This window comes from Danio rerio, chromosome 15 (genome assembly GCF_052040795.2).
Source record: "Danio rerio strain M-AB ecotype USA chromosome 15, GRCz13ab, whole genome shotgun sequence".
Classification (NCBI taxonomy): domain Eukaryota; kingdom Metazoa; phylum Chordata; class Actinopteri; order Cypriniformes; family Danionidae; genus Danio; species Danio rerio.
The window spans coordinates 1,862,550-1,875,332 of NC_141035.1; the positions used below are offsets into that span (position 1 = coordinate 1,862,550).

General features: G+C 36.4%; 1 protein-coding gene across 15 annotated transcripts in view; it reads right to left on the reverse strand.

Annotated features, from left to right (window-relative positions):
- Positions 1–705: 705 nt before the first annotated feature.
- The window catches only part of dock10 (dedicator of cytokinesis 10), a 147,467-nt gene continuing 135,389 nt past the window's right edge, over positions 706–12,783 (reverse strand). For all 15 annotated transcript variants that reach the window (XM_087283462.1, XM_087283459.1, XM_087283458.1 and 12 more), the window contains 6 exons: positions 9,238–9,384; positions 6,424–6,634; positions 4,114–4,304; positions 3,357–3,457; positions 3,119–3,257; positions 706–1,347 (listed from right to left, as the gene is read on the reverse strand). In XM_087283462.1, the coding sequence (XP_087139588.1) occupies positions 1,300–1,347; positions 3,119–3,257; positions 3,357–3,457; positions 4,114–4,304; positions 6,424–6,634; positions 9,238–9,384 (837 nt within the window). In that variant the 3' untranslated portion in view covers positions 706–1,299. The remainder of the gene's footprint in view (positions 1,348–3,118; positions 3,258–3,356; positions 3,458–4,113; positions 4,305–6,423; positions 6,635–9,237; positions 9,385–12,783) is intronic.

A 12,783-nucleotide genomic window follows, 5' to 3' on the forward strand; every position in this document is an offset into this window, starting at 1 on the left:
GCCAAATTCTGACCCGACCATCTGAATGTGTCAGCAGAAATGGAGACTCATCAGAGCAGCAACATTTCTCCAATCTTCTATTGTCCAGTTTTGGTGAGTCTGTGTGATTTGTAGCCTCAGTTTCCTGTTCTTAGCTGACAGGAGCGGCACCCGGTGTGCTCTTCTGCTGCTGTAGCCCATCCGCCTCAAGGTTGGACGTGTTGTGTGTTCAGAGATGCTCTTCTGCAGAGCTCGGTTGTAACGAGTGCTTATTTGAGTTACTGTTGCCTTTCTATCAGCTGGAACCAGTCTGGCCATTCTCCTCTGACCTCTGGCATCAACAAGGCATTTGCGCCCACAGAACTGCCGCTCACTGGATATTACCACTTTATCAGACCATTCTCTGTAAACCCTAGAGATGGTTGTGCATGAAAATCCCAGTAGATCAGCAGCTTCTGAAAAACACCAGACAGTCAGGTATCAACAACCATGCAATTTTCACAGTCACTTAAATCCCCTTTCTTCCCCATTCTGATGCCTGATTTGAACTGCAGCAGATCGTCTTGACCATGTCTACACGCCTGAATGCAGCGAGTTGCATTGACGAGCAGTTGGACAGGTGTGCCTAATAAAGTGGCCGGTACGCGTAGTTTCTCTCCTTGGTTTCAGTTTTGGGCATCAAAGTTTGCATTCAAAGTCCCACTTAAAATAAACACACACAAACAGTTATATAGCATCTTTTAATATATAAAAAGGAACATTTAAAATTTGAATCTTATTTACAATTTACAACAGTACATGAAGCAAAAGGAAAACAATCCTAAAAAAATGTATAAAATTAACATTTATGTTTGTAATGAATGAGCTGGGAGTTTAAGAAAGTTAGGACGGGTTTTACATTCACTCCGAGACTAGAGATGTGTTCAACACAATTATATGAGAGGACAGAATGAAACAAGCTTAATCCCAACAGCATTCATATATCAGTAAAAACACGAGGAGAGCCCTGTAAAATATGTGGATTTGCTTAGTTGAACACAGCTTAAGTTAATTAAGGTCACTGTTTTGTTTATTTATTTGTTATTAAAAGGTCTATAAAAAAGGCATATCGGATGCTGTGTACCTGTACTTCTTGAGATGATATTAGCAAGCTTATTGTGTGTGTGCGCAAGTACTACACCGTCTTTCTGTTTCATCCACAAAACTACAACACTTTCCTTTTGTGTCATTAAAATCAGAAATATTAATACTCTTCCTTCTCCTCCTCCTACGCAGAATAATAACATATCCGTGAGCAGTTTCCCCAAGCTCAGTAGCAGCTCAGATGGCACTGTGTCGCTCTGTTCCTGGTTGTCTCGTGTACGGTATCTTTAAAAGGCAGAAACAAAACAAACACAGAGTAATTACTACTTTATTAAGCAGATACTTTGGGTTCTTGATGCTGATTGGTCAGCAGCTGTGTTTTATTCATAAGGCACAACTGTGAACGCTTCATTTAACAGTTCTGTATATCACTGCTCCACACTCGTAGTCGTCAAAAAGTCACTATATTATGTACAGTATGTAAATAAACATGACTTATTTATGCTTATTAATGTTTATTAATAATGACTTACTAATAAACAATTTTTATTTTGAGACCGTGCCTTTCCAGAGCATCCATATACCACAGATACCTAGTATCTTAAGTGTGCAGGGAATGTTATTGTACGTAAAAGTTTCAGGTATGATTTTGTGTTCTTTGAGTTGTATTGTTTGGGATGCTTTCTGTAGATGAACTAGGATGTGCTGCAAATAGTTTCATATAGTCTTCTGAGGTTTTTCCTAACAAAATTCAAATGAAAATTCAAATGCTTAAAAGATCAAATGATGAATCAAATGTCGGTTTGAGGATTTGATTCACCATTTGCGGAGTCGGTTTGAAGGTTTGATTCACCATTTGAAGAGTTGGTTTGAGGATTTGATTCACCATTTGCGGAGTTGTTTGAGGATTTGATTCACTATTTGCAGAGTTGGTTTGAGGATTTGATTCACCATATGTGGAGTTGGTTTGAAGATTTGATTCACCATTTGAAGAGTTGGTTTGAGGATTTGATTCACCATATGCGGAGTTGGTTTGAGGATTTGATTCACTATTTGCAGAGTTGGTTTGAGGATTTGATTCACCATTTGCAGAGTCGATTTGAGGATTTGATTCACCATATGTGGAGTCGTTTGAAGATTTGATTCACCATTTGCAGAGTCGGTTTAAGGATTTGATTCACCATATGCAGAGTCGGTTTGAGGATTTGATTCGCCATTTGCAGAGTCGGTTTGAGGATTTGATTCGCCATTTGAGGAGTCGGTTTGAGGATTTGATTCACCATTTGCAGAGTCGGTTTGAGGATTTGATTCACCATTTGCAGAGTCGGTTTGAGGATTTGATTCACCATTTGCAGAGTCGGTTTGAGGATTTGATTCACCATTTGCAGAGTCGGTTTGAGGATTTGATTCACCATATGTGGAGTCGTTTGAAGATTTGATTCACCATATGCGGAGTCGTTTGAGGATTTGATTCACCATTTGCAGAGTCGGTTTGAGGATTTGATTCACCATTTGCAGAGTCGGTTTGAGGATTTGATTCACCATATGCGGAGTCGTTTGAGCATTTGATTTATAGTTTGAGCATTTGGTTCATCATTTGATATTTTAAGCATTTGAATTTTCATTTTCATTTTGTTAGGAAAAACTTCCATACCTGTCTGTGAATATAAGCAGCTTCTAATGATAAAAATGTATTAATTCTGTTTTTTTATAATGCCACTTGATAAGAAACACTTTGACATTCTTCCTTTGTACGTGTCATCAGAGGGGGAAAGCCCCGCCCACTCTCCCTCATTAGCATAGGACGTTAGTCTTGTTTTTAAATTTGCCACTATGCTGAGACACAGGTGTTTGCAGCTCCGCCTATTTCTTAAGAGCACAATCTCATTTGCATTTAAAGCGACAGTCACTAATACTCCACAATTAGGTTCAAAGGCTAAAAGGGTCCATTTCAGAGAGTTAGAAAAGGTTATGTGTGGTATTTTGAGCTGAAAATTTACTAAACACTCGAGATACTTTAATGAAGACTTTCATGTGTGTGTGTGTGTGTGCTGACCTGCTCATTCATAATGGCGGAGAGCTCCGTGAGCATGTCTTTATAGTGAGCTTTCATCTCGCTCTGATACTCAAACTGATCCTCTTTTATTAGCCGCTCGTTCACACTCAGAGCCTGTCCACACGCTTCTGCAAACTGTCTGCAGGACAAGAACATGAACAAATTACAGCTGTCAATAATACTTCTGTTAAAAACAAAATGGATGTATTAATGATAGGATCAGTGAGTGAAGCAGTACCTGAAGATCTCTTTCAGCAGTTTGACCTGGTTGTCTGGGTATTTCTTAGCATTTTTCTCCTCTAGGAAGGCTCGGGCGTAGGCCATGGGTCCTGCATTTACCTGAAAAAATAAAACAAATTAAAATAAATCATGGAATACGTTGGAATTTTGCAATCTTATTAAATATAGGTAATTAGCTATTTATTTGTGTAATTATTCATATTATTATTATTATTGAAGATAGCAATAGAGGCCGCATGATAAACTCTGTTTCAAACTACAGCTGAAAAAATCATTATAAATCAGGTAAGTGACAATCTTAAGTCAATCTCTGTCTTTTGTATGATGTAGTGCTGTATTTACACCACAGTAATCTAGTAGTGTTTACTTTGCTTCGGCTTTTTCAGGGTTAATTATTGTGATCTCCTGATTGCAACAGGGAAATACTGGGAAATCTCTGCAGACTGATGGCATTTCATGCTGTTCAGCCTTATAATCTTACAATGCGAGCAAAATCAGCTGTTTTGTCTTCACTTCAGACATTACGCTAGAGAGTCATTCAAACACTATTCATTCAAATGAATGGCCGAAGAAAGTAGTTCCTCTTACAAAAGGAGACTCTCCGTGTTTGATTTTCATTTTTAATTTACACAATTGTGCCATCGAACTGTTGTATATATGCAATATTGCACGAGTTGCAGTGCGATATGGCTGTATATCAGCACTGGTGAGACTCTAAGGCCCTCATATATTGCTCATATATATCCTGCATTTACCTTGACGCTGACGCTGCCCTGTAGTTTGAGCTGCAGACGGATCATGTCCACCTCCTCCATATTGCACAGCTGTTTGAGTTCAGACACTTTTCGGCTCATCTCGTCTATCGCCACCTCAATAGGGTTCATCTCGGTACTCTGTTGCTCCACCACCTCTATACGCTTCTTCAAGAAAGGGAAACTAGAGCTCGCTGCAACACACACACACACACACACAATATAAATATGTAAATGTCTAGAGCTTACTGCAGCACACACACACACATACATACACACAATATGAATAAAATATATATGTCAGAGTGTTTCTATATATTATATACAGTTAAAGTCAGCATTATTAGCCCTCCTGTTAAATTTTTTTTTTCTATTTGTTTAGTTTTTTTTTTGTCTTGTTTCTAGTCCAAATATCTAAAAAGTCTTATTTCAAGAAGTATTTTCAACAATTTTACTCACTTTTTAAAGTCAACTAATTTCTCAAAGTTAACTAATAACTTTTAAAGCAATGTGAGTTTACTCGCTTTTTAAAGTACACTGTAAAAAAAATCTAACTTACAAATTGTTAACTCAGTTTTGTAAGTTAGGTGGACTTATTTTTGAGCTCAGAGTTGATTTACTCATAAAAATGATTGAACTGCATGTTTGGAACGGTTTGTTCAATGAAAGCAAAAAATTCAGTTGAGGAGCCTTTAAATTTTGATTTCTTCATTTGAGAGTTTAGTAAAAAATAAAAAGTTGAGTCAACTTAAAAATAAAAGCAACTGGCTGCTAAATTGACTTTAGTAAGCTTCAGTGTTTGAAATTGTGCCAAATTATTCTGTAAAGTATACTTGACTTAAACCAGCCACTGAAGCTTAATAGACTCAAAATTTCTTTGCAGCTGGTTGCTTTAAAATTTTAAGTTAACTCAACTTTTCATTTTTTACAGTGTAGTCAACTAACTTATTGAAGGTTTACTCGCTTTTTAAAAGTAATTTCAACTAATCGCTCTTAAAGGAACAAGTTTAGTCAATTTTTTTAAGCAAAATGAACTGATTTCTTATGGATTTACTAACCTTTTTAAAGAAAATTCAACTAATTGCTTTTAAATCAACAAGTTTACTATCTTTTTAATAGAAGTCAACTAATTTCTTGAGAATTTACCAACGCAATCTCATGTAACTTTTTGATTTAGTGGCTAATTCATATAAATTCATACGATCTAATTCGTACAATTTAGTACGATTTGCTCATCACCCAATGATGGTTGGGGTACGGGGTGGTGTTAGGTGCCACGCCTCCTTTTTAAAATCGTACATTTTCACGCGACTCAACTCGTACGAATTCGTATGAATTAGCCACTAAACTGACAAAACGTAAAATACTTACATTTCCTCGTGAGATCAGGCTGGAATTTACTCACTTTTTAAAATAAATTCAACTACTTTCTTGTAGGTTTAGTCACTTCTTTAAAGCAAAGTAACTAATTGCTTTTAAAGCAATGTGGGTTTACTCACTTTTTAAGGTAAATTGAATTAATCGCTTTTAAAGCAACACGTTTACTTTGTAAAGTAAATTCGACTAAACACTATAAAGCAACAAGTAACTTTTTAAAGTAAGTTCAAAGTTTACTCACCTTTTAAGTAAAGTCAACTAATATCTTGTGGGTATACTCGCTTTTTACAGTAAATTCAACTAATCGCTTTTAAAGCAACAAGTTTACTCACTTTTAAGTAGTCAACTCATTTCTTATGGGCTTACTTTTTAAAAAGTAAATTCAACTAAACACTTTTAAAGCAACACATTTACAAATTTTCTAAGTAAAGTCAACTCATTTCTTGTGGGTTTACTAATTTTTTTAAGTAAACTCAACTAATTGCATTTGAATCAACAAGTTTATTCACTTTTTAAAGTAAAGTCTGCTAATTTCTTGTAGGTTTACCCATGTTTTTTTTTTTTTTAAAGTAAAATCAACTAAATCGCTTTTAAAACAAAGTTTACGAACCTTTTAATGTAAAACAAATTCCTCTAAGTTAACTAATAACTTTTAAACCAATCTGGTTTTACTCAATTTTTAAAGTAGTTTAACTAATCACTTTTAAGTTAACAAGTTTACTCACTTTTTAAAGTAAATTCAACTTATCTCTTCTGGGTTTACTCGTTTTTTTAAGTAAATTCAACTCATTTTTTGTTGGTTTATTCGCTTTTATAAAGTCATAAGTTCTAGAATGGCAATCAATGTGTCCATCACCTTTAACTTCATCAGAAGTAAAACAGGTCATATATAAAAGTGACGTTGTTTTTGATGTAATGTTGGTGTGTGTGTCTCACTGGTCAGGATGGTTTTCCTTTTGCACTGTTCCTCCACGTCTCCGTGTTTTTTTCCAGAAAGCGTGAAGGGCGTCTCAAACACAAATCGGTCGATGTTGTGATGGCGCTCGAAGTCGGTTTTCTTCTCCAGCTGTTCCTTCTCATTAAAATAAGGCACTACATAGGTGACCTGGATGTAGGCAAATCTGGGGTCCAAGTCTTTCGGATTCACCTGTTAAAAAAACCACATAACTTTAAAGTATATAGTCTCTTTTAGAAAAGGAAACTGACTAGGGCTGCGCAATATATCATTTCAGCATCGATATCGCATTTTCTGTGGTAAACATGAACCCCAATCTGACATGAAAGAGAACATTTTTTTTGGTGCACAAAACTGTTCTTGGAGCTTCACATGATTCCAGTTGATCCACTCAGAATGTTTTGACAGTGAACTTTTCTGCACCTATCTTAATTATGGGATTTAAATGAGTCATTAATAACAGGATTTTCATTTTTGGATGAACCAAAATCCTATAAGGTCAGAGAAAGGATAAAACGATCAATAAAGGGTTAAAGGTGCAGTATGTAGGACTGACTCCTAGTGGTTGAACTATGTATTGCAGTCCATATTAAAAATATTAGTGTTTTTTTTTCTGATGACTGAACAGACGCACATGTGGGTTGCCAGATTGATCTAAATATTATCTAAGATTATCTAAAATATCTTAATTTCGGGATTCAAATGAGTCATTAATAACAGAACCAAGAAGCAAAATCCTTTAAGGTCAGAGAAATTATAAAATAATCAAAGAGGTTAAAGGTGCAGTATGTAGGATTGATCCTAGCCCTAGATCCTAGTGGTTGAACTATGTATTGCAGTCCAAATTAAAAATATTGGTGTTTTTTTTTTCCTGATGACTGGACGGATGCGCATGTGGGTTGCCAGATTGACGACACAGAGGAAGGAAAATGCCTGACAAACGAGTCTTACACTGTAAACTGCTCAGCTAATGTTTCGATTTGCAATATTTGTATTATTTGCTAATTAAAAACACCTCATGAGGATTTTTTACAACTCTGAATCTGCGTCTTATTTCGAAGACTGCTGCTGCTGTCCTTCAGATATGGCATTTTTGGCCACATCCACATATTTTGAAGCAGTCCGCATCTTTCAAATCAGCAGTGCAACACGCAAGAATCATATTTTCTGTGGTAAACATGAACCCTAATCTGACATAGAAGATATAATGAACAAAGTTTTTGGTGCACAAAACTGTTCTTGCAGCTTTGGATGATTCTAGTTGATCCACTGAAGTCACACAGAATGTTTTGACAGGGAACTTTTCTGGACTTTGAGCATCTCAGGACCATTGCTGTCAATGGAGGATGAGGGAGCTCTCCGATTCCAGATAAAATATCTTAATTTCGGGATTCAAATGAGTCATTAATAACAGAACCAAGAAGCAAAATCCTTTAAGGTCAGAGAAATGATAAAATAATTAAAGAGGTTAAAGGTGCAGTATGTAGGATTGACTCCTAGTGGTTGAACTATGTATTGCAGTCCAAATTAAAAATATTGGTGTTTTTTTTTCCTGATGACTGGACGGATGCGCATGTGGGTTGCCAGATTGACGACACAGAGGACGGAAAATGCCTGACAAATGAGTCTTACACTGTAAACTGCTCAGCTAATGTTTCAATTTGCAATATTTGTATTATTTGCTAATTAAAAATACCTCATGAGGATTTCTTACAACTCTGAATCTGCGTCTTATTTCGGAGACTGCTGCTGCTGTCCTTCGCATATGGCATTTTTGGCCACACTCGCATATTTTGAAGCAGCCCGCATCTTTCAAATCAGCAGTGCAACACGCAAGAATCATATTTTCTGTGGTAAACATGAACCCTAATCTGACATAGAAGATATAATGAACAAAGTTTTTGGCGCACAAAACTGTTCTTGCAGCTTTGGATGATTCTAGTTGACCCACTGAAGTCACACAGAATGTTTTGACAGGGAACTTTTCTGGACTTTGAGCATCTCAGGACCATTGCTGTCAATGGAGGATGAGGGAGCTCTCCGATTCCAGATAAAATATCTTAATTTCGGGATTTAAATGAGTCATTAATAACAGAACCAAGAAGCATAATCCTTTAAGGTCAGAGAAATGATAAAATAATTAAAGAGGTTAAAGGTGCAGTATGTAGGATTGACTCCTAGTGGTTGAACTATGTATTGCAGTCCAAATTAAAAATATTGGTGTTTTTTTTTCTGATGACTGGACGGATGCGCATGTGGGTTGCCAGATTGACGACACAGAGGAAGGAAAATGCCTGACAAACAAGTCTTACACTTTAAACTGCTCAGCTAATGTTTCGATTTGTAATATTTGTATTATTTGCTAATTGTAAAACACCTCATGGATTTTTTATAACTTTGAATCCGTGTCATATATCTGAGGCTGCTGCTGCTGTCGTTTGGATTTGGCATTTTTGGTCACGTCCACATATTTTGAGGCAGCCTTAATGAGGGAGGCTTTTACCTTGGCCTCTATAACCAGCCCACTGCCAGTTTGCACAATTAAATTTCACCAAGGCAACCTGGAGTGGGGAAATATAATTGTGCAGACTGGCAGTGGGCTGGTTATAGAGGCCAAAATAAAGACGGACAATACAACGCTTACATTCTCAAAGCAGGATATCTGACTTAGCATTGTTTTTCAGATCAACAAAAATGTTAACTGAGCATGTTTCTTAAATATCTGCAAACCTATTATGGTATTTTCATGCTTTAGACGAGTCAAAAGTTTACATACAGCAACTGAGAATACACACCTTGTTGGAGTCCTGGATCATTTTGACGTTATCAGCTCCAAACTTGTCCGAGTAGAGTTTGAGGAGTCTTTGAGAAATTTCGGACAGTCCTGTGAGTTTGGGCTCCTTGTAGATAAACTCCTTACTCTCCTCTTCCTCAAAAAACCCCTGTCGAACATAAGATTTTGCGTAAGATTATGGTGCTGATGTTCAATCTGAGACTAATGTTAAAGTTATTAACACCACAGTAAAATGCAGCACGCTGTTAGATGGACAGCAGTGTTTGACGAAGCACAACGGATTCAGCTTTTAATGAAGGTTAACATTAAGATGCCTGTCTGAAACGTCTGCGCTTACCTGAAAACATTTACCTTCACTCACAATTACCAGCTGAAGGAAAAATGATTCACCCTCCTTTTCAAATATTTCCCAAATGATGTTAAACAGATACATTTTTCACAGTATTTCCTATAATATTTGTTCTTCTGGAGAAAGTCTTATTTGTTTTATTTCGGCTTGAATAAAAGCAGTTTTTTAACCTCATTTTAAGGTCAAAATTATTCGCCCCTTTAAGCAATATTAGTGTTGGATTGTCTCCAGAACAAACCACTGTTATACAATGACTTGCCTAATTACCCTAACTTTACCCTAATTACCCTAGTGAAGCCTTTAAATGTCACTTTAAGCTGAACACTAGTGTCTTGAAGAATATCTAGTCTAATATTATGTGCTGTCATCATGACAAAGAGAAAATAAATCAGTTATTAGAAATGAGTTATTAACACTATTATGATTAGAAATGTGCTGAAGATATCTGCTCTCAGCTAAACAGAAATTCGAGAAAAAATAGAGGATAATTTTGAACTGAACTATAATCAGAATCAGGATTATGATCATGTCCAGGGAAAGTGTCAAATGCATTATACTGGGCCATGTGTGAGACGCCACACATATTATCAGCATGTTTGAACTGATTAAGGGTTTAGCATTGTTAAAACATCTTCAATAAACCAAAGATGAGAAAACTTACCACTGCCTGAAACATATATACAGTATTCAACACACAGGAGAGAATAGAAGAGTGTTAAAACACACTGATTTCTGAGATATGCCCAAAGCAGTAAATATTCAATCATTCATTCATTCATTTTCCATCAGCTCAGGGGCGTTGCTATAGTTGAAAGGGATAATGATTAGGGATCTAACCCATCAGTAGTTACAACTATTCAGTTTCGCGAAACAGTTGTATTATTACCTCATCAGCATCAGCTCCTCAAAATAATGAAGGAATTATTATGATGGGATTTTTTTAACAACATGTGACAACAGTGCCACTCCCACCTGCAGGTAGAAACAGGTACTGCTGAATAGCTGACTATTTAATTACATGACACAAACGCTGCGATAAGTGGAGCGCGTGATGTATGTGCTAATTTTAAGGACTCTGATAACAAAATAAATGTTATACAACCTATTTTTATTTAAGTGCAACACATTCCAAAAGATCATGGCCTTTTGACAATACATCAGGGGTTTAAGCCCCCCCGCAACGCCACTGCTTCAGCTTAGTCCTTTATTATTCAGGGGTCGCCAAATCGGGATAAACCACCAACTATTCCAGCATATGTTTTATCCAGTGGATGCTCTTCGAGCTGCAAACCATGACTGGACAGAATAGAACAGGAGAGAATAGAAGAGTGTTTAAACACACTGATTTCTGATATAAGCCCTGGGCAGTAAATATTCATTTATTTATTCATTTTCCTTTGGCTTAGTCTCTTATTTATCAGGGGTCGCCACAGTGGAATGAACCACCAACTATTCCAGCATATCGTCGCCTTGGAATTATAAGGTTCTATCTGCGTTCTGAATGGTTTTGAGATATTGAGCTTCAAAGTTTTTGCATTCCATAGCAAGCAGTATGTGTGTAGTATTTGTTTTTTAAATAAGCAGTCTTAAAATGCAAACAACTTATAAAAAAACATCCCATCATTTAAATAAGTTATCAATTAATAAGAATGTCAATAACGCAATTTTGAGAAAAATGTCAGATAGAACCTTTTAATTCTAAGGTGACGATATGTTTTACACAGAGGATGCACTTTTAGCCGCAACCTAGTACTGGGAAACATCCATACACACTCATTCACACAAACACTCATACACAACGACTAATTTAGTTAATCAATTCCCCTATAGCGCATGTGTTTGGACTGTGGGGGGAAACTGGAGCACCTGGACGAAACCCACACTAACACGGAGAGAACATGCAAACTCCACACAGAAACAGCAACTGACCCAGACGTGACTTGAATCAATGACCTTCTTACTGTGAGGCTGCAGTGCTAACCACTGAGCCACTGAACCACTAAGTACTTACTAACTATTAATTATCTGGAAACTTGACTGATACAGTACGCACTGCTTGTCTTACTTTGATTTTTTTGTCTTGTTTCAAGACCAAATGTTTAAAGATTTCTAAATCAAGAAGCATTTTCTAGACAAGCTAAACATATTAGCTGCGTCCCAAATGGCACACTATACACTTATGCACTTACACACTCAACAGTATAGTATATGTTTATAGTGTCATCCCAAATTAAACACTAATGGTTTTTTTACTAAGCAGAAATTCAAACCATTTCCCTGATGACATTTGACGGTCGATATTCTAGTAAAATAAATGACCAAACTACCAAATAATACCTGCCATGAGTTTAACCGCATTCACCATTAGGCAGCGCTATGATCACTCTCATAGGAGAATTTAGCTTTCTCCATCCAAAATAAATAAGTTATCCAACATGTGCGCCCAATAGCTCCGCCCCTTCCGTTACATAAGCGAAGCTATGGTCGTTGAGTGCGTGAAGCGTCCAACATTCCACACTTCATTTTACTGGCCGAATGAGTGCATCATCCGGGTAATTAAAGTGCTCTTTTTATTTTTTGTGTTTTCAGTGTGAACGCACTACTTAGACTACTTATACTACAAAATGACGTAGAATAGTGCATAATTATTCGATTTGTCGAAATTGTCTTGTTTTAAGAAATATTATGCAAAAAAATTAAGTGATTTTTTCCTAAATACAAGCTAAATAGTCTGCCAGTGGGGTAAACTAAATAATCAGTGGAGTAAACTAAATAATCAGTGGAGTAAACTAAATAATCAGTGGAGTAAACTAAATAATCAGTGGAGTAAACTAAATAATCAGTGGAGTAAACTAAATAATCAGTGGAGTAAACTAAATAATCAGTGGAGTAAACTAAATAATGAGTGTGGCAAACTAAATAATCTTGTTTTGCCAAGAGCAAAAACACTATTATTATTTCACTTCCCCCATTGCAGATTATTTAGCTTGTTATAAGAAAAAACTCACTTTATTTAGACGTTATTATTTCTGAAAACAAGACAACATGTTTTGCTTGTCAAGAACAGACCTTTTGATTTATGAGTTTTGAGATATTTGGACTAGAAACAAGACAAAACCCCTAATGGTGTACTCACACTACCCAGATAGCATACGAATGTGGGCCACTTTAGGCAGTTATGCGGCACTGGTGGTCTTT